The sequence below is a fragment of the Monodelphis domestica genome, chromosome 5 (assembly GCF_027887165.1).
Source record: "Monodelphis domestica isolate mMonDom1 chromosome 5, mMonDom1.pri, whole genome shotgun sequence".
Taxonomy (NCBI): Eukaryota; Metazoa; Chordata; class Mammalia; order Didelphimorphia; family Didelphidae; genus Monodelphis; species Monodelphis domestica.
Window position 1 is genome coordinate 269,512,893 of NC_077231.1, and position 22,660 is coordinate 269,535,552.

Sequence of the window (22,660 nt, forward strand, 5' to 3'; positions counted from 1 at the left end):
GCACCTGGATTCCAGTCCTGCCTTCATACCTATTTCACTTCAATAAACATTACAGTAGTCTCAGTCTAGAGGTCTTTCTATTTACATTTGGTTGTACTAGATGTACTAGAACTTCCTAAAGTTCTCTCTGCTTCTAAAATTATGTGACTATTGTGAGGATTTCTTAGAGAATGCAACATACTATAAAGATGGGCATTTAATTCTGTAAAAAAAAAAATTCATTCATTTTGTTTTGCCTCTGAATCTGGTTTAGCATTGGCGGTAAGAAAGTATAATAAAGTCATGGAATTCTGATGGAGTTTAATCCTTGTTGTTTTCTTTTTTGAGGTCTATACAATATACATTGTCTTTTCAAAAATAATCCTTGGGTACTGACAAATACTATCAGCCCTCACCTCAAGACATTTTGTATTTTGTTAAGTCATTGAATGTGGCTACACATTGACCTTTCATACCTTACAATAGTCATCTTCCATATATCTTTTAAGTACATGAAAATATTAATTATGTTGGTCTAGAAAGATAGTTATATGTAAATATTTATTTTTTACAACTTTTCAGAAACATCTTAATAAAATAAATTAGTCATATAATGTTACAAGTAAACTAAAACTTACAAAAACTGAGATACTGTTTCCAAAGATTAAGTTTAAATGTGTTCAAATCAGTTCTTCCTTAATGGAATGGTCTCTTCTTTAATGCTGTTTTTAGTAACAATGCAAATCTTAAGTGAGTCTCCAGGTATATAATTAAATATATATATGTATAAAGTGAGTACATTTTTCTAAAATGACGTAAATTAGATCTTCATCCATTGTTAACCTTATTAGTTTTTTCCCCTTCCTGAAGGAATAGCTTATTCATATAGTGAATCCCTTTCCAGCAGTGTTTTATGTATTAAATAGAGTTAGTCAATCAAAGTTAGCCTTTGTGGTAATTATGCAGCCAATTGATTGCTCTCAAATCTATAGCTCTGTTCTACTTCCTCACTCCCTGGATTCAGGAATACTATTGTCAATGTCACTTGTCCTTCCAATTTCCCTTGGGTTGATATGCAGCTGTAAAGGACACTGCCTTTGCTGACAACCACAGAAGTCAGGACAATGTCTGCATGGTTCTAATTCACCAAAGCACTCAGCCCCTGAAGTTTCCATAGATTCAGTTAGTAGCAACTCTCTATCATGTATGTATATTTATGCAACCTTCTTGTCTTTCTGTTTATTCTCTCTATCCTTCCTGTCTTTCTGTCTGTCCTATTCATCCTTTCCATCTATCAGTCTGTTGCTCCTTTCTATTTTTGCTTTCTGTCTTTCGGTTCTTTCTATCCTATCTATCCTTTCTGTCTTTCTGTCTGTCCTTTCCATCTGCCCTCTTATCTGTCCTTCTATCTATTTATGCTTTTGATCTTTCTATCTGTCCCTTCTGTCTATTTATCTTTTATTCTCTGTGTCCTATCTGTCCTTTCCATCTTTCAGTCTATCAATACTTTGTCTATTAATGTTTTCTATCTATCCGTTCTTTCTATCTTTATTTACCCACCCTATCTCTTTATCTTTTCTTCCTATTATCACCTATATGTGTGTAATATATATAATTAATACATTAAAATGTGTATGTTTTGTTCTTAGCCTGTGGAAGCTTCATAGTCACTGATTCTATTGGTTCTATTTCCTCACCTTTGTTCCCGGCCAAGTACCAAAGCAACCAGAACTGCAGCTGGATAATTCAAGCTCAACCTCCATGTAAGTTTAAAGAAAAAAAAAACAACTCACAAAAACATGTCTGTGGGAAAGTTAGCTGTATGACTAATATCCTTATCTCCTCTGTGCTAACAATAAGAAATCCCTCCTCTGCTTCTTTAGGAAGTCCTGCATCCTGATGAGGCAGAGAACAAAAATGGTCTAATCTGCCAGGGAGGACAGTGTGTGTGTGTGTGTGTGTGTGTATGTGTGTGTGTGTGTGTGTGTGTGTATGTGTGTATGAGAGAGAGAGAGAGAGAGAGAGAGAGAGAGAGAGAGAGAGAGAGAGAGAGAGAGAGAGAGAGAGAGAGAAGAGAGAGAAGGGGGGGGGCATGCACATGCAGAGATCATCCAAAGGAAAAATATACAACTTTGCCTGGCATCAGATATAGGAGATTAGAGGTGGCAGCAGCAGTGATCCAACAGAACCCTGCTATGTGTTAGTGTAATGCATGGTCTGAAAGAGAACACACAGGAGAAATGGAGGGAGAGAGGGAAAGAGTTGAGAGGATGGAGAGGGGGAAGAGATTGACCTTCCCCTCTCTTCCTTTTGGGGGAAGGAGTATATCTCCTCAGAGAATGATTCTGGGAGAAGGACAAGAACTAGAGGGAAAAGCTTTGTCACGATGACACACTGCCCCCCTTTTGGCCCCAACTATTCTCGAGAGCCAAGATGGACTCTTCTTCCTCTGGATCCTTCAGGTATACTAACTGCCACTCCCCCCCCCAAAAAAAAACTTGAATTACTCCACAGCCCAGGAGAGATGGTTTGTACCTTGGGTCTGGTTGTGTGGATCCCTGGGATCTTGGGCTAACTCTCCCTTTTGGGGAGAGGTATGGTTCTCCCCCAAATCTTCAGCCCCCTTTCCTAGTATCAGAAACTAGCCAGACCTAATTCTAAGTAGTAGACAATTTATTTGGGTTCACACAGGGAAGGAGAATTAAGGGTGTCAGGTAAGGGAAATAGGTGAGCAGGAAGCCCTATTGACTTGTCCCCTCTGGCAGACTGGCCCCCCTAAGGTCTTGGGGTTCAAGGCTCTTGGCCTTGATCCCTCTTCTGGCCAGCTGCTGGTTTGGTCCCTACTCATGAGCTCACTAGCTTGAGTACTGGAGTTCAGGAACAAGTTAGGGAAAGAGATAGAGAATGAGAACTTTGAAAAGGGGATCTCAGTGGACAGCTTCTTCAAGTCCCTAGCCACAATATTTCCTGATGGCTCTATGCTCTTGTTGAGAGCTGAGTGAGAGGTGTCCAGGGATTCACAGGGAAACAATTGGTCTAAGCTTCTTCCTATCCTGAGAGAACTGCTTCTTCTCCCTGGCTCCTAGCTAGAAGTGAGGTGTGATCAGTTGAAGTTTTCTCTGCCTCAGTTTCCTTCCTGGAACCTTCATTATTTTTTCTTCTTGCACCTCCCCTGATCTCTCTTTGCATCTGATTTCTGACAGAAATTGCCCTTTGCACAAATTGGATTTCTCCTCTCTTATATTCGACACTCAATAAATAGCTGTTGGATGAATGATGTAATCAAAATTAGAAAATTATGGTATATGGAATGAAAAAGACAGCACTCTGGGTGTGTAGATCTTTAATTCAACTTAACAAACATTTATGGATAACCACTGGAACAACTCCAAGAGACGCAGGATGAAAGAGGCTATCTACTGCCATAGAAAGAACAGAGGGAACCTGAATCCATATTGAAACATACCATTCTTTACTTTATTTCCTCCCTGAGTTTTTCTCTAGAGTAAGCAATGTGTATGTTGTTTCCCAACATGATAGACATAATATATGTAAACCCTAATACATGTATAAATAATAGCATATTACCTGCCTTCTTGGGGAAAGGGGGCAGGAGAGGAAGGAGAGGAAAAAAAAATGAGACATAAATTTTTGGACATAGTCGTGAAAATTTGTTTCTTTTGTATAAATGTATTTATTATAATTTATTAGAGACAAATTATATGTATTATATTATTGCTATGTTATATATTATATTGTCATATATGTTTAAAAAAAACCTAAATGGTAACAAAAAACTCAACCTACATGCTAGATATTAGGATTAAAAAGACAAAAATGAGACAGTTACTACCCTCAAGGAACTTACATTCTATTAAAGTGAGACAAAATGTCCACAAACAAATATTGGATATGTACCCCAAAACGTAGTGATATACTAACAACTGGGGATCCGTTAAAGGCCCCTTGAAAAAAACAATGTTTGGTTGGAGCCTTAAAAGTCAAGGATTAAAGATTGGAGATGAGAAGGAATGGTATTTAGATATTGGTGCCCTCAATGGAAATAAGAAGGTTTTGTGAAAGGATGGATTTGAAGGGAGAATATAAAGACATCTATTTTAAATATATTGAGTTTCAGATGTCATTAAGATATTAGTGTATGTTTGGAGTTCGGTGTATATGTGTATGTGCACAAAATTATATAATTATACATGTTTTATATATTTATATAGTCTATTATAGTCTAGAGAGAGAGAAAGGTTTGGGGTCATCTTTCAGGGAAATAGTTCTTGAACTCATGGTGCTGATGAGCTGATGAGATCTTTGAGAGAGAAAGAAGAGATAAAGTCCAGCCTGTAGCCCTTGGAACTACCCAAACTAAGAGGTCAGGAGATGAACGAGGATACAGTGAAGGATATATTTCAAAAGTCATAGGGCTAGTTATAATATAATATATAGGACAAAACTGTGAGTTCCTTGATAAAAGATAATGAGGTTCCCATTGACAGAGTAAGTCAAAGAGTTACTATGGTCCAATCATAGAAACTGACCATTGGTCAAAGAGAGGGAGAGGTACCACTTCTGTTTCTAGGGCTAGTTTTTCAGAAGTTCTCAGAAGATATTGACATTCCATTCCTTTAAATTAGGACCACTGTAAAGCTCATCTCCATATAGTACCTTGCTATCCTTCTTAGAAACACCTTTGCCATCTGATCCTTATTTCCTGCTAAGCTATTTTGATGCTGTATCATGTATGGCACAGATCACCCCCCTCTGCATACCTCCTCTTTGCTGTGCTCAGCTAGTCCTCTGAAGAAGCCCTTTAACCCCAAAATTATTCACTGTGGTGGGCTTACATCTATCTACCTGTGCTTGCCTCATGCTCAGGGTAAGATGGGACCGTGAACCAGTGAAAAGCTTCAATCCAAACCAACTTGTTAAATATCCAGTGTTTCATACACCCAGTTTCTGGCTCTTTTCATGTCAGTTCCTTGTGGGGACTTTGACATGGGAAAACTAGAAACAAGTGATGTAATCTTCAGCCAATCTGTGCTCAGGGAGGTGGAGCTTCAGAGAGTTCCTTGCCAGAGTCAGACCCTCAGATAAGGGACCCCAGCCTCCAGCATTGGTCTTTTCAGCCTGTTATTTATTTTAAAATGAGTTACAAACCATTTATATTAAGGACCTCTCTGACTCCAGCTGTGGGCACATCCAGGAAAGGAAGTGGATGGAAAAGATCTCACTCTGAAGATAAGGGCCCCTGAAGGAACAACAAAAGAAAAATGTACCCAGGCACATAGAGTCCTGGGAGGGATTCAAAGCTCCCTTTATTAAGCTCTGAACCTTCAGGCATTGGTTCTTCCCTTTATAAGTAAAACTATGGTTTAGTGTGTGCCAGTACAGGAAGGGCATTGTGTTTTCTTTCACACACATACAGAATCAGAATATAAGGAAAGAACTTTTATTCTTAACTAAAATACCTATTGGAAAATAGGCATTACTCATGGGAAAGGAAAGATAAGTCTGAGTCTAATCACCATAGAGCTAAAATTTTGGATCCCATGATCCTCCTTGAGCACTCTTCCCTGACAATTCATTCCTTTCTGTCTCTCTTTTTACTGATGGACTGGCCACCCCTTGTACTTCACTGTAGGCACTGTGGAAGCTGCAAAGGGTATTCATCCAAGGAGAAGCCCATTGGCACAGTCCTTGGACCATAAAAGGACTGAAGAGTAAAGTGCCCCCAACCACCAATCCAATCCAATCCAATCCAATCCGCCAATGGGCATACAAATGTATAATAGTCCCCTGCCCTCCCTTTTCCAAGAGAACCTCAATTCTGAAGGTACATCTGCTGTTGGACCTTCTGCCTATCTCTGCTCTTTCTCTCAAGCCTATGTAGAGGTGCCCTTAGAGAAGCTTAACTTAGTGAGGAGATAACGGTCCTTCCTGTGATCTGAAGAGTCCCTCCACCCCCCAACAGCCCCAAAGAGAAACCTTCATCTCCTAACTTCTCCTGGCATGTCTCCCTTTATCATTCAACAAGGTCACTGGAGCATTATTGTCCACAGAGTACTTGGAGACTTCTTGTTCCCAATAGGTTCAATGAGACTTTTAACTCTGTCCTCTTCTCTGTTACAGTTAACCACATCACCCTTTCTTTCACTCACTTTGAACTTGAATCCAGCACCAACTGTTCCCGAGACTTTATAGAAATTTTGGACGGAAGTGACTATGATGCCCCTCTCCAAGGTATTGCATCCTTTGCCTTTATGCCATTTTTAGGGAACTTGTTCATCCATTTGTTTTCAAGGTAATAGTGATTTATGGTAAGTCTATTGCCAGAACCCTTTGCCAATGCTATAGAGAACATCGGACCAAGCTAAGCATGCAAATCTTGTGTTAAAAAGTTAGAATTGCTCAAAAGTGGATATAATTTCCAGTTTGAAAGATCAAAGCAGAAATTTACTGGAGAAGATTTCTGGTAGGCTCATGAAGATAACAAGTTAGGAGAGTTAAAATAATTAGGGAAGCTACATTAGATGGATAGATAGTAGTTAAGACAGTTAGGATCATTAAAGACAGAAACTATTCCAGAAACATGGGTTATTTAGCTGTTTTGCATATACTCATTGTGTTGCAGTGAAGTTTGCACTTCAAAAATGGAGGACACAAAGAGTCTTGGCTTTGCAATTTTGAAGTTTCTTGTCAGGAACCTCTCCTCTAGCTGTTACACTGATATTTAAATGTATTTCTTCTGGTTTTATTCTCAAAAGGACATGTAAACAACCATCTGCCACTCTCTGCATTAGAGAGTCCCTTATTCTTAAAAAGGCTGTTATCTTGCTTTCTGTCCTGGTTCCTTTGACCTTTCCCCAGAGCTTAGTCATTTTTGAAACTCTTTAGTCCACTCTGTGTTTTTTATACTTCTTTTATGGTATGTAACAACAATAACACAAAGGGGGCAGTTAGGTGGCTAAATGGAGAAAGTACTGTTCTTAGAATTGGGAAGATCTGCTACATTTCCTCACTGTGTGGCCCTGGGCATGTCATTTAATTTTTCTCTCTTCCTCAGTTCCTTCAATTGCAAAATGGGGACAATAATAATAAAATGGACCCAAGAGAGTTCTTGTGAGCCTTAAATGAGATATTTGTGAAATGTTTCGCAGACCTTTAATTCTTATGTAAATATCAGGTAGGTAGTGCAGTAGACAGATTTCTGAGCCTGGAGTCAGGAAGACTTTTCTTCGTGAGTTCAAATCTAGCCTCCGACACTTATTGGTTTGTGACCCTGGGAAAGTCACTTAACCCTGTTTGCCTCAGTTTCATCATCTGCAAAGTAAGTTGGAGAAGTAAATGACAAACCACCCAGATGATATCCTGCCCTGTGTGATATAATGCTGTATTCTTGCTTTCCTGTAGGCCGATACTGTGGCAGAACTATGCCACTACCTATCACGTCTTTCAGCAATTCCTTGATATTAAAGTTCATCTCTAATGCTAATGCCAATTTTGAGGGCTTTCATGCTACTTACGCCGCATCGTCATCAGGTAAGACAAGTTTACAACAACTTGATCAAGCTTGTGAATTGGAATACACTGAAAATGGACTCCAGCTTCATTTTTTTTTTCAGAAACAAAGGAGGAAGCTATTCTTCATTTTCTACACTTGAGTATTTTTCTATGACTTTTTTTTCCTACAAATTTTCTAATCCTGGAGAATGAGTCCTAACTGCATTAGCTATTGGATGTCAATGAGTACAATGGCTGGGATTCATATTCATCTCAGTTCTGTTGCTATTGAACTAGGTGATTTGTCTAATTTGCCTTTTTGGTAATTTGGAGCCTTCGTCTATCGAATGGTCACAGCAGTTCTCTTCTCTATTGTAATATGTGTGGACTGACTGCAGGCAACTTTGAAGGGAAGCCCTGTGAATAATTTCCATTATTACACTGAAAATCTGTTATTAAAATGCTCTCTATCTTCACAGGTTTAATTATCTTATAAAATCATGTTTCCATTAAACACTAGTTATACCTGGTAATTGCATTGATGATATTTCAAAATATCATTGGGTTTGTTTGTATTTTTTAAATTTTTGTTGAGAAAATCAAAATGGAGGGAATAAAAATGACTTGTTCAATATTGATCCACCCTATTCATTCTCATTCCTTGTTAAGATATTTGTTAAGGAAAGATAAAATTTACTTGTCTTTACACCAATTCCAGACCACTATAGGTTTTTTTTTCCAATCATAGAATCATAGATTTGCAGTTAGAATGGACCTCGGAGGTCATCTAGTCCAACTGACACCTGAGGGAATCAGCTTCACAGTATCCCCAACAAGTGGTCATCTCATATGTACTTCAGCCTATGAAGAGGTTCTATGTTATCCCATCTCTCCTTTTTCTGACCTAAGCCAGCTCAATACATTTTAGATTCTTGGGAATTTCTTTCCCCCTCTCCCTTACATCCAACAAAATGTACAGCCCATTCATTATACAGTAACTCTCATTCCTTGCTCTGTAGGTCTGGTAGAACACTTAATCCATCCTTATAGATATCATTCAGTATTTGAAAACTGTAGCCATATTCTTTGACCTCTAAGCTCTCTCCCCAGAAATCCCTTTTTTTTCCAGGTAAATCTTCAACCTATGTCACTTTTTCTGAGAGAGAGAGACTGAGAGGGAGAGGGAGATGGAGACAGAGACAGCGATAGGGAGACCAAGAGAGAGACAGAGGGGAAGGAGCAAACAGGGAGAACAAGACTTTAAAGTAACAGCAACTCAATGATATGGATATTTAAGGTTTTAAGTGTTTTCCTCATAATGACCACTTGAAGAAAATAATGCAAGTATTATTATTATTATCCCTCCAATTTATATTTGAGGAAACTAAGGCTCTGAGACAGTAATCTTTTCACATTTACCTGGGAAATTACCAAAATACCATTTGAGCCCAGGTCTGAATCCAAACCCAGCACTCTGTGCCTATTGCCTTTTCCTTGATAAAAAAAAAAAATGTCTAGGCTCCTCCCTCTCTGCCCTTGATTCTTTTGAGCTAAAAGAACTTTTCAGAGATCCTATTCCTTGCTGGATTCGACAAAAGTGCTTTTTCTTTTAAACATCAATACCATGGATTTCCTACTGTGAGACCTGAAGAGTAGAAATGTGAAGATGTTTGGCACAGTGCCTGGCACATAGTGGGCAATGAATAAATATTTATCGATTGACTGATGGAGTAACAGGAAAAAAAAAAGAATCTCCTTTGGTGTTCTTAATTCTTTATTTCAGGCTTTTTTATGTTTTGCAGTTGGTTCTTTCCTCTGGTCTTTACCTTTTCCCTCTCTGGCTCTCATTTCAGCTTGTGGCGGTACTTTCCATATGGCAGAAGGCATCATCAACAGTCCTGGCTACCCAGATATTTATCCCCCCAATATGGAATGTATCTGGAACATCCCTAGTTCCCCTGGAAACCAACTGCAGCTGTCTTTCATGTAAATCCACATCAGGAGTTTATTGTTCACTGTTTAGTTTAGTTCAGTTAAGTCAGCAGGCAGGAAAAACTTTGTTTACTGGAAAATACAGTTAAAAGCATTTATGTCTCTTAATTTGAAAAGAGAATGTTGTTGGGGACTTTAGGGAATCTACAGCTAGCTTTCTTATCTGTCAGTCATAGCTGTTGTTATCAAGACAGTATTCCAGGCAGAATAATTACAATAATTACAAAGATCCAAGCAAAACGCTATTGAAGCTAGAGACCAGAGCTCACTGTAGACTCCTCTGTACTCTTCTCATTCAGACAACACTAGAATTGCCTCCTTCTTTAAGCTGGGGGCTTTTGAAGAGCTCCTTGAAATGTTCTCTTCCACCAATGATATTATTGCAATTGGTCCTACCCTGTCCATACTCATGGCTGCAAAGAAAATGTGTTGGGCCATAGTGATAAGATGGTGGACTCTATAGTATTGCACTGCCAGCAGCCTGCTAGCTGTATGACATTGCTCTGACTTTGGGTCTGACTCCATTAGTCATGTCTGTGGGTATCAATCCAGGGAGGCAATGTACAGAACTTTGGACACATTCAAAGGAAGGAGATGAATATGTACTAAATAAATGCCTGTTATATGAAAGGCACTGTACTGTTTTACAAATATTATCTTATTTGGTCTTCACAATAACTTTTGGAAGTAGATAATAATATTAACCCACTTTTGTGAGGAAACTGAGGCAAAATGAGGTTAAATGAGTCATCTAGAGTCACACAGCTCATAAATGTTTCAGGCTGGATCTGAACATAGGTCTTCTTGACTCCAAGATGAGTGCTCTAACAACTGCACCATGTAGCTACTTCTAGATCCTGGATGAATAATAACAATAACTAACATATATTACTTACTGTGTGCCAGGCACTTTACAATTATTATCTCATTTGATCTTCGTAGCAACCACAGGAGGTAGGTGCTACTATTATCCTTATCTTACAGATGAGGAAACTGAGATAAACAGAGGTAAAATGACTTGCCCAGGGTCCCACAGCTAGTAAGAAGCTGAGGCTGGATTTAAACTAACTAACTAACTAATCTACCTATGTCCAAGCTTGGTGCCCAATCCATTGAATTGCCTTTGTGTCCAGGATTTGAGTCCTGGTCATGGCGCATACTTACTGCCTGTATGACCTTGGAAAAGTGTCTGGGCTTAACCTCTTTGAGCTTTCACTTCTTCATCAGTAAGATGAAGGGCTTCAGATGAAGGGCACCTAATCTCTGAGGTCTCTTTCAGACCTAAATCTATGATCCAATAGATGCATGGTCATTCAGCATCTTAGCTTAGGAGGTGGAACAGATGGGGTGAATATTTGCCAGCCAGAGGAATCATTTTCTACCATGGAAGGCTCTCTGGGAAGCCTCACTAACTGTTTAAATCATAGCTGTGACTAGCTCTCTACAAATTCATGTGATAATTGATACAAGTCTTATATTCTGAACAGTAACACTAACTTGGTACCATGAACACAGGGAATACTTAGCAAATAGCTCCTGTTCCTTGTATATTTTTATATTCAAAAAGTGATTCACTGTACTATAATCACATTAGTCATAACTCTCCTAGCTATTTTGGGCTCAGATTTAGAAGACTGTAATTTCCATTCCATAGTAGAGAAAACTGAGGCAAAAAGGCTAGCAGTAAGAATATTGTAATAGGAAAAATTGACCTGGTCCCTGCATAAGAATTATTCCTTCTCCCAGAAATGCCATATTCTTCATATTAAATGATACAACCAGCCCTTTTTTCAATCTGTTATTTATTTATTAAGTGGCTAATTATTAATTAAATAATTAAGTTGTTAATTAAGTCATTTATTAAGTGGTTAATATATGTCAGGCAATGTGTTTAACAAGTGGGGATATAAATGTTGTTATCGACAAGTCGTTTCAGTCATATGACTCCTCATGACCCCTTTTTTGAGTTTTCTGGGCAAAGATACTGGAGTAGTTTAACATTTCCTTCTTCAGCTTATTTTATAGATGAGGAAACTGAGGCAAACTGGTTAAAAGATTTGCCCAGGACCACATAGGTAGTAAAAAGGAATACAAATAACAAGCAGGAAAAAAAAAGAAGACAACCCTTGCCCTCTGAGAATTTACATGGTAATAGACTAAGACAGCACATAAAAGAGGCAAGAAGGGGTAGGAGAGAGATGAAGGTAACTGATCCAGAGGGCATAGTAGAGAAAATGCTGGAAAGTCAAGACTTCAGCCTGGAGACCAAGACCCGGCTGGTTCCAGTCAAATGGTAGACAAGATTATCAAGATAGAGAATTTCCCAATGGGTGATGTTCAGGGTTGGAGTGAGTTTTCAGGGTTTCTGTGGCTCAATCTGCTTCAAAAAGTCCCCATTGCTTCTTTAAAGAAAAAAAAATGAATCAGATGATGATTCATTACTCACATGGCAGAGAGTTTGTTCTTGATGGAATACTAAAGTTAATCAAATAAAGACATTATTACTGCTTGAAATGCACTGAGAATCAGCAAGCATTTAGTTCTTGCCCCCCCCCCCCAAAGCCTGAATGAATGGAGTACTTTTTAAACCTCTATCTTCAGTCTTAGAAATGATACTAAGTACCTATTCTAAGGCAGAAGAGTGGTATTGTCTAGACAGTTGGGATTAAGTGACCTGCTCAGGGTCACACAATTAGGAAGAGTCTAAAGCCAATATTGAACCCAGGTCCTCCTGACTCTGTGTCTGGCTTTTTATCCACTGAGTCACTTTGCTACTCCAGTGAATGATGTATATTAAGAAAAAACTCAGATATTTGCTTGAAATCATGCTTTGATTCACTCCTTTTCTAATTTCAAAAGGCACTGTACTTTCTGAGATATTCAATCCTTATTTTTCTGAGTCATTTGCCTTTAAAATTAAGAAAATGTCAAAGTTAATACTCAGTCCTAATCTCCAAAACTTTTTGAATCCATTTAAGCTTGTATGTTTCAATTAAGGATGAGAATTTCTACTCGAACAGAAAGAAACTAAGTGTTGAGGCATGTTGTTCTGATTTTTAAACTTTGTCCCAAGAATAAGAAGGAAAAAGAAATCTTCTTGCATTTTTTCTTTAGTAAACATTGAGCAGAAGGTATTGTACAGAAAAAAAAAGAATCCAAAACATTGTTTTTGCGAACTGAATCAACATTTGTGTTGGACTAATGAGTTAAGAGTTTAAAATTTATTTTGCAAAAAGCTCAATATTATCGATGCTAAATTTTGAAGAATGTCTTTATTGAAGGGCCTGAGGGTTAACTCTGAATCATACTGAAGTATATCCAGATGGGAAGCTGGATCTAGTTCATTATGGGTTGTGTGAACCAGAAACATATGAATCAGATTATGTTTTAAAAAAAAACATTGGGATGTGAGTGTTATAGTTAGGGTGGGGTAAAAAATAGAGAAGAAAGGCATGGCAGAATCAGCAAGAAATGAGAAGAAACAAAACTCTGCAGGAAGAAAAATGAATTTTGTATGCTAAATACTTAAGAAATGTCCTAGATGTACTATTTTTACATTTGTAATATGCTTTGGAAAAGCAAATCGGATTCGTTTTAGCTCAAGAATAAATGATATTTTATAATGAGAAACAGCAAGAATCATACTATTTTTATTCTGTATAGCATTTTGGCAAGTGCCCATAACAAAGCCTGTAGGGAGAATGAGTGAGATTTGCTTAAAAACAGAACCAGAGCCACTCTAATGGATATGACAGGTGTTTGCTGGCCTTCTTAAGTACTAGCAGGGGAAAAAAGGTAAGCCTAATGGCTGAGCTGCCTTCCCATGGGAAATAGAGGGTGGGAAAATACCCATTAGATTCTAATCAGACTTAAAAAGAAATTTGAGTTCTTAGAGAAAAAAACTTGATTATAGGATGTATGTGTATATGTATATATGTATATATAAACACTACATATAGACAAAGGATATCTGTATAATACACATATACATAGAATTAATTATATTTTATATTTTATAATATATATTATTGTAATACATAATTTTAATATATATAGGATATATGTGCATATATATATATATGTATATATACCATGCATATAGACACACACAATTACACGCAGACATATGTCCTGAAATGGAGTTCTTTTTTATTTCCTCTAAAGAGAACTCAAACATTTTTTTTTAAATAAAAGGTTTAATTAGAGTCTAATGACATTTTTCCCATGGGATACCAGTTGAGCCATTAGGCTCACCTTCTCCCCATTTTGGTACTTAAGAAAGCCAGCCAACACCTGTCATATCCATTAGAGGGGTTCTGGTTCCATCTTTGTCAGTTCCACAGGGGAGTTTTCTGAAGGTAGCTTGCTTGGTCCATTTAAATTAATCTTCCTCCTGGGCAGATTAAATCATCTTAGTTTCACTTCCAGAGAAACATGGGAAAAGATCTCCGGTCAATTTCACAGTTGGTGATCTGGGTGCAGATGGCTTAATTACGAAGTCAGAGTACCATCTAGACCCCAGCCACTGGGATGTAGGCAAGTGAACAAGAGTCACTCGCTGAAAGGCGGACAGGCATGTCTATTATGAGAGACTAATGCTAGTAATCAATTTGATAAGAGAAAGGAAAAGGGAAATGACAAATTGGTGATTTGCTAGTGCCTCCATGGACATTTCCCTGTTGACTTCTTTGGGAAGTACAAGGAGCTGAAGACAGCTGAAACTATTCTCTGCTGTCTAATATAGCCAAGAAACCCCCAAAACGTACCCTTTAACTCCTTCTGGGACCAGTTGTAGATGGAACAAAACTAAACAACATAATCTCTTGTCCTTTTGGTTCCAGACCCATCACTGATAGTGTCTGTACCACAGAAGGAAGAAACAGAACCTTACTGCTAATCCATTTCCCAAGTTATTTTAGCTCATAGTCATCATCCTTGGAGTACAAAACAAGAATTACACAAAATTAGAGAATAAAGAATACCACCCTCAAGAACTTACCTTCTATTTTCTGCCTAACTTTAAATTTTCCTTTGTGTTCTTCCTTTCTCCTCACTTATTCTACCACAAAATTCCGACTATGCCTCATGAGTTTGTTTGTTTCAATAACAAGATGCCTTTTTTAGAAGCTTGTACTAATTGCCCAAAATGGGACTTTAAGAATATAGGAAATGGGAAAATAGGCATTCCTTATGTTTGCTTGGTAGATCTAATCTGATTATTCTTTCTTTCAAACCAGAACTTTCCAGTTAGAAGAAAATGAGGACTGTACCAAAGATTACCTGGAGATCCGTGAAGGAAATGCCACAGGGCACCTGGTTGGACGGTATTGTGGACACTCTTCATCCTTCAATTACACATCAATTATTGGACAAAACTTGTGGATCAAATTTGTCTCGGATGGTTCAGGCAGTGACATAGGCTTTCAGGCCACATTTGTCCACAGTAAGTGAATTTGTATGTTGATGACTTTTAACTTGCGTTTCTCAAAGCTGAACTTATTATTATTAACTTGCATCCTTAGGGTGAAACATCTTCAGTAGTCTGCTCAGGCAGAAATCATCGTTTCTTCAAATTATAATCCTCTTGTGTCTGTACTCTTGATTTTTTTTTTACCCACCAGACCTATTTAAGGAAACGAATTAGATTTCAAGGATAATAAAGTTCCAGAGCTATCATTCTATTTCCTGAGATTTTTTTTTATTCTTATTCATCTTCATTTTTAAGAGTATGTAAATTTTGTTTCAGGAAGATATGTGGAGCAAAGGGCAGTATACCAGGATGCAATGTTGATTTGTATGTATTTATAAAAAACAATTCTATTTCTTCAATTCTAGAGAGCTACAATTTTATACCTTTTGAACTAGGAGACATGAATATGTCTACTACTAATGTTGCTTCTAATTCATAGTGGATGCTCACATAGTTTGTCAACAGAAAAATACCCAAACGCCCAGTATTATAACTGTCTTTTCTAGAATTTTTCAAATTGAGATGTTTTTTAGTATCATGTCTTTAGAGCTGGGAGGGGACTTCAAAATGATCTGGATTAACCCCTTCATTTTATGGGAGAGGACATGAGGATGAGAGAAGGTAAGAGTCTATCTCGAACCCAAAGTCACAGAGATGCTAAGAGATAGACTTAGATCCTTTGGAGTTCACATCCCTAGCACTATAGTGCTTCACCTAAAGAAAGGAAGCCACTTACTAATTTAGATCTCCAATTTTTATTAGTTTTGTTTCATGGTAGAATAGAAATAACACTGATGTTGGAGTCAGAAAAATCTGGGTTTGAAGTCCAACTGTGCTTGCATGGACTTGAATAAGTCTAGATCACTCAGTAGCATAGTGGCTAGTGTACCAGACCTGAAATCAGGAAGTACTGAGTTCAAATCCAGCCTCAGATTTACTAGCTGTTGGACTCTGGGCCAATCACTTTTCCCTCTGTCTCAGTTTCCTCAACTGTAAAATAGAGATAATAGTAGCATATGTTTCTCAGGATAGTTCTAAGGCTAAAATGAGAAAACATTTGTAAAGCACTTTGCAAACCTTAAAATGTTATATGAATGTTGTTATTATTATTATTATTATTATTATTATTATTTCTATTATCATTCCCCTTAGTTTTCTCTTGTGTCAAATGGAGGATTTGAATCAGATTATGAAGCCCAACTCTAAATATGTGATCCTAAAAAGTCTCAATTTGGAAGATACCAGGAAATAAATGAACAAGGAAAACATGGTTATAAGACTGGGAGTTTGGGCACTTTCTTGTTGGAAAACGACTTGTACATCCACAATGAATTAGAAATATTATTATTATTAATAATAGTAGATGTATTCATGTCTCCTAGTTCAACAAGTGTGAAACTGTAGCTCTGTATTACTGAATAAATAATAAAAGTTTAACAAATGCTTGCTAACAGACATAACTTTAAGATCTCAATCCTGTGCTCCTTAGGTTCAATCAGGAAGTATGGCCATGCTTGTTTTGCTCTTCTAAGGGCAGGGGACTAAACGCACACACACAGCCAGAGTCTCTCGACACAGAGTCCTCAAGGGTAGCCTTTAGAGAAGACAGCGCTGTTCACAGCAGTACCCTTTTCCCTAGGATTTAATAGCTAGCCCAGGAAGGCAGTATTTTTTAGCATCCAATAAAGAATCCGCAGTCAATTAAAAGTTCATCCCTTTCAGCACCCCTTGCCTTTTGTTTCCTTGATTTTATTGGAGACCCGTTCTAAGGAAGACTGATTTACCACCCTCTCTTTCTCCCCAGCATTTGGCAATGATAATATTGTAGGATCTCACGGGAAAATTGCTTCTCCATTATGGCCCAGAAATTACCCTCATCACTCTGATTATCGCTGGACAGTGAATGTGAATGACTCTCAAATTATCCATGGCACAATCCTGGAGATGGACCTAGAAAAGTCATATGGCTGCTATTTTGACAAATTAATGGTGAGTATCCCAGAGCATCCACTGTCTGGAAATTGTGACGAAATAGCCATAGCCAAAGAAACCAAGGCTGTGTCTTCACAAGGCAAGAATGTTCCAACCAGCCGGGACTATCTACTCAAAAATAATGTTAAAGGTTGGACACACTGGGAAGAAGAACAAGAGGGCAGCACTAAAAGTCAATAGCAAATGGTCCCATCTGAGAGTGGAAAGGAAGGAAATACCTTTCCTTAACAGCCTCCTCCTGGATTCTCATTTTGTTTAGTCAAAATTAGGGGCTTCAACAAGCAAATAGAGAAGTTCCTAAGAGGAAGGGAGGGCTGGCGAGGGAAGAAAAGGCACTGAGAAGGCTATAATAAACATTCTACAGGGATGGGGAGAAATTATTTTGGTGCAGCATGGATTGTACTTGGATACTAGCAAGACTCACTAAACGACACCCAGTGGCATCACTACTGAACATAACTGTGACCTTATGTACAAACACATGTGTGGAAATGGAGTAAAGGGCTAAACAGGAGTGAAAAGCAATTCTTTCACCTACATAATTTTATACAGTTTGACTTTACCCCCTCGTGCTTTGTCCTAGGAAAAAGGGACTGGGGAAATTGTCCTCCATGGCAAATATTTTAAAAAAGAATACTAAGCAATAACTGTTAAATATTGATTCTAAATACTCGTATAGTTGTTTTTATTCATTCGCAGTTGTATCTGATGGCTTCATTATCATGCATTCATGTTGTTTTATCTAAGTTTTATCCTGATGAACTATTAAAAAATAATCCATACTTTCTTTTATTCATACATTCAGGGAGGAAGGGAGATACTTGGGAAGTTTAATGTAACACACAAATTAATTAATAAAAACAATAAGGGCAGCTCGGTAGCTCAGTGGATAGAGAGCCAGACCTGCAGTAGGAAGGACCTTGGTTTAAATCTGCTCTTGGACATATGGCAATACTCTTAACTCTGGGCAAGTCACTTAGCTGCCATTGCTAGTCCTTACTCCTCTTCTGCCTTGGAACCAATATTTAATGTCCATTCTAAGACAGAAGGTAAGGGGTTTTTAAAAAATGATAATCAGCAGCTTCTGTAGCTGACAGTAGACATGCTGGCTATGGGAACTGGGGCGATTCATTTAATTTGTAAGTGCTGCCAGGTAATTCTCTTAGACGATAAAGTACAGAGTAGATGCCAACCTGCATTGACATAGAGGGTTTCCTCATTAGACATTCCCTATCTCTGTACTGTGGCAGGACTTATGAAGAGTTACACATGACTAATATGCATCATACCTACACTAGGTATAGATCCAGGCCAAGCCACCACAAGCAGATTGGGTATTGTGGACATTAAACAGCCTCAGTCTGAATCAGGATCTTCAGAGCTGCTGATTTCATTCTTCCCTGGTTCCATCACCTGAGTTAGTCTAGGCTGGGTCCTGACATTTACCAGAGACTTTTGTGTCTTCACCAATCAAATCACTCTGTTCACATTCCTTTCATAGTTGCCATTCCCATTCTACTTTCATTTTCCTAATAAAATTTAATTGCAATAGATAAAATGTAATAAAAAGAGAAGCATTAACACATAATATACAAACATACACTGTATTCCATTTGCTCCTGAGAACTACCCCATCCCAAATATAGCAACTTTTTCTAGACTGATCTCTATATCTCTGGATGTCTTTGTCTCTCTGTCTTACTCTGAGTTAACCTGGAAATTCAGTGTATATACAGGAAACTCATGACAAATTCAATCTTTTTTTACATCTCATGGTTTTCAGGACAGTCCTACATAAACAATACATGTCTTTTTCTAATCATTTTTTCCCTTCGAAGACATACCACGTACTTCTACTTGTACATTGACCATTTTAAAAAAGATATTGCAGCCTAAATAGAGACCACTATGAGTCTCTCCTTTACCTTTTGGCTAATAACTGTGGTTCTTCAACAGTCAAGGTGTTCCTATTTGTTCGACGTGATTGGGATAGCATTTGAGTTTAAAAGAAGATTTTGTACTGGGCAACAGCTTTAATTCTATTGAAAACATTGCACAATTTCCCAAACTCCATTTTGCCAACTCTCTGTCTCTTGTTTTGAAGGTATCCAATTTCCATTTGCAGTGTCTATCCCCAAGAGATGAACTAATGAATTAATTCAATTTCATGTAGTAGTCTGTATAATGGGCACTTTTGATCTATTTAGTTTTTCGTATACAGATTGTTGGATAAATCTCTAACTTTTTTGGAGACTTTAAGGCTATCTCAAACTTTTGAAAACATGTAAATCACACTGAAGCACCTTTCTGCACTCTCTCTTTTTCTTTTCTTCAAGTCAAGCCATTTTTATTCATGTCTCTGTCTGTCAATCTGTCTGTCTCTCTGTCTCTCTGTCTTCCTTCTCCTCCTCCTGCTCCTTCTCTTTCTTCCTGTGTGTGTATGTTTAGTAGAACTTTTTGTTATCTAGTGAAACTTATGAAGCCTTGCTAAGAATAATGTTTTCTTTTTTAAAATTCATGATTAAAATGTTGAACTTTCAGTTAGAGGTAATGAAAGTAATGTATTTTTCCCATCCAAGCCCACAGATGCCTTGAAATTTATACACAGACTCATACATTAAGAATCCCTACTCTCTCTTCTGTCTGCTTACCAAAGTGGTACAGAGAGGGAATTGTGGGAGGAGGGAGACATGTATACATGAAAACCACTTTGATTCTAGTCCTTCCCTATTTCAGCTCTTGTTTGAAATGGAAGAGATTTCCTAATTTGGTTGAGCTTTTGAAATTATTGATGTCTTTTCTCCAATAAGCATATAGTTTAAAATATTTTACCAGGTTCTTATAGAAACATTCCATGCTACTTAGCTGTATGTGTTATTTATGTTTAAATCAGCTAACTGAAATTTTTTAAAGCTTTGCTATCTAATTTTGACTTTCACAGTGTGAGATTTCTAAACAACTCCCCATTTACTCTTCCTTTATGAAAAGGAGACAAAATTTGTCTAAAGTCAATGCCTTTTTGTCATACTTTTTATTTGATCTTCCTAGATCTATGATGGTCCCAACATTCACTCCCGACTTATTGGAACTTACTGTGGGACACAAACAACTTCCTTCACCTCCATTCGAAACTCTATTACATTTCGGTTCTTCTCAGACTCTTCCATCTCAAGAAAGGGATTTCTTTTGGAGTGGTATGCAGTAGAATCTCATTTGAGACCTGCTGCACCTACCATTGCTACAGGTTTGTATCTAAAAAAAACCCCACACAGTTGAATTTATTGTTTAAAGATAGATATATGCATTAATCATCATTTTAAAGAATTTATCAAGTCAGATCTGCAAGTCAAGTGTACCTATGAAGCTTTACCTAAAAATATTATTTCTGTGTCCAAATATTCTTGGGTTCATTGAACAGGTAATGTTGATTGGTTGGTTGATGCCTTTGTACTTGAAGACGACCAAAATGACATTACTGGTGATGTCTTTACTCACTCTTAAATTGGATTCAAGTGAGACAGTGTGACACAAAGTCCTTGGCCATACTCTCTCTTCTACACTCACCAAAGTCCAGTGGCAAGAAAAAAGCCAAGATGACTGGTGGCTTAGAATACAAGAGATGCCCTTGGCTTCTTCATTGTTTTACCAGGTTCTGAGTATTCCACACCACCCACTTCTACTGCTTTCTTGGCTATTGAAACAAACTGTTCTTATCCAGCCTTTCCACCAGTGGAAAGTCTTCACATGGCTGAGTTAGATGCCTGACTAACAGGTCTGATGGTAAAGCCAGGAGCTCTAGCTTTAGAATCTAGCTTTAGAATCAAGAGAGCTGCTTCTGTTATTTATATGCATAGTTCTGGGAAAACAGGGACAGAGAGAGAGAGAGAGAGAGAGAGACAGACAGACAGACAGACAGACAGACAGACAGACAGACAGACAGATAGAGACAGCGACAGAGAGACAGACAGAGACAGAGAGACAGACAAGAGAGAGAGAGAGAGAGAAGAGAGAGAGAGAGAGAGAGAGAGAGAGAGAGAGAGAGAGAGAGAGAGAGAGAGAGAGAGAGAGAGAGAGAGAGAGCAAAGGGGGGCAGCCAGAAAGCTCAGAAAGACATGAATTCAAATTCTGCCTCAGATACTTACTGGCTATGTGACCTTGGGCAAATCACCTAGTTACTCTCCACCTTAGTTTCCTTATACCTAGGTTCACACAGCTAGTTAAAGTTGACTAAATTTGAACTCAAGTCTTCTTGACTCTAGGTCAAGCTCTTTATTTCTGGATGACCTAGTAAAAAAGACAGTTCCTGTCCTCATGGAACTTACAGTCTAGTGGAAGAAAGCAATACATAAAAGGCAACTGAAGAGGAGAAAGAAAGGTAGAGTCATAAAGGACTCATCAGGGTTTGAAAAGAGCATGATGGCCAGCACAAGCATCTTTTAAATGAAGGTTTGGGAAGGTACTGGCCAGTCACACCAAGAGTCCACCAGAGTAAAGGCTCTCTGGGCTTCTGCTTACTTATCTATAACATGAAGGATTTACACAAGATTATCTCAGAGATACCTTCTGGCTGTATTTCTATGAATAATCATGTCTGGGCACATATCTGAGTACATTAGGCAGTTTCTTGGTTTTTCAAAGTGAATTGAGGACTTGGTATTCATAAAATCTTCTCTATACGAGTAATTTTTTGGAAATTTCTAAAAATTCTTAAGGATCCCCAGAAAAGACATATCTTTTTGATCCACATTATAATCTAAATTTGTTCAGAGATAAACCCACCCTCACTGGCTGATCTTAAGCCTTAGTGTTTCAGGATAAAATTAGCCCACATTTTTTAAAGTAAAAAAACAAACAAACACTGAAACCTCAAATCCTCAGAGAAAGTTTATTTAGCTAGCTGGGCTATATGAGTCTTTTGTGCCTTCTTCTAAGAAGCCTAGCCAACTGCAAATAGAAGGAATGGGGTATTTGTTGCCCAATCCTTTAAATTCTTCTAATTGAATAAAGCATGATTTTGTCTGATATTTCTTCAGTAATATTTCAAATTTCTCTTTAAATATTTGATTATGAATATAACCTTTAATTGAGGGGAGTGAAACCTTTAGATTTAATATAAAACTAGACACCTTTAAAAATGATTATTTTCTCACCTTAACCTGTCTACATTTTTACATCAACAAGGTTAACCCACAGTTATATGTATATATATAGTAGAGTGTACTCTTGTTTTAGTATTTATAGATGAGATGTTTTTTATTTTTCCTTAAATGATGAAAAGATTTCATTACATCAAGCATATACCTTCTCCATAACTATTCATTTTACATGTTAAAAAAATCAGAGAGCTTAATAATAGCACCATAGATTTTTAGAATTGAAATGAACCTAAAAAATCACCTTGTACACCTTTCCTCTATTTTATAGATGAACAAATTAAGTCCAAGGGAAGTTAGGCCAATTTTATAGAAAATTGATGAATATGATGAAATATGATGAAATTGAGAAAAGTTCATCAGATCTTTAACAATTAAGAATCATTAACAGGGGCATCTAGGTGGTTCAGTGGATAGAGAGCCCAGCCTAGGGACAAGAGACCCTGGATTCAAATTCGTCCTCAGACTCTAACTAGCAAGTCACTTAATCCCAGCTACCTAGCCCCTACTGCTCTTTGCCTTGGAACCAATACTCAGTATCAAATCTAAGTCAGTTGGTAAG

At 37.7% G+C, this 22,660-nt stretch overlaps 1 protein-coding gene across 1 annotated transcript in view; it reads left to right on the forward strand.

Annotated features, from left to right (window-relative positions):
• Nucleotides 1-22,660, forward strand: part of CUBN (cubilin) — a 299,720-nt gene that overhangs the window by 176,914 nt on the left and 100,146 nt on the right. The window contains exons 33-39 of the mRNA XM_001377343.4: nucleotides 1,629-1,742; nucleotides 6,121-6,231; nucleotides 7,402-7,530; nucleotides 9,345-9,477; nucleotides 14,721-14,926; nucleotides 16,758-16,942; nucleotides 19,994-20,189. Of these exons, the coding sequence (XP_001377380.2) occupies nucleotides 1,629-1,742; nucleotides 6,121-6,231; nucleotides 7,402-7,530; nucleotides 9,345-9,477; nucleotides 14,721-14,926; nucleotides 16,758-16,942; nucleotides 19,994-20,189 (1,074 nt within the window). The remainder of the gene's footprint in view (nucleotides 1-1,628; nucleotides 1,743-6,120; nucleotides 6,232-7,401; nucleotides 7,531-9,344; nucleotides 9,478-14,720; nucleotides 14,927-16,757; nucleotides 16,943-19,993; nucleotides 20,190-22,660) is intronic.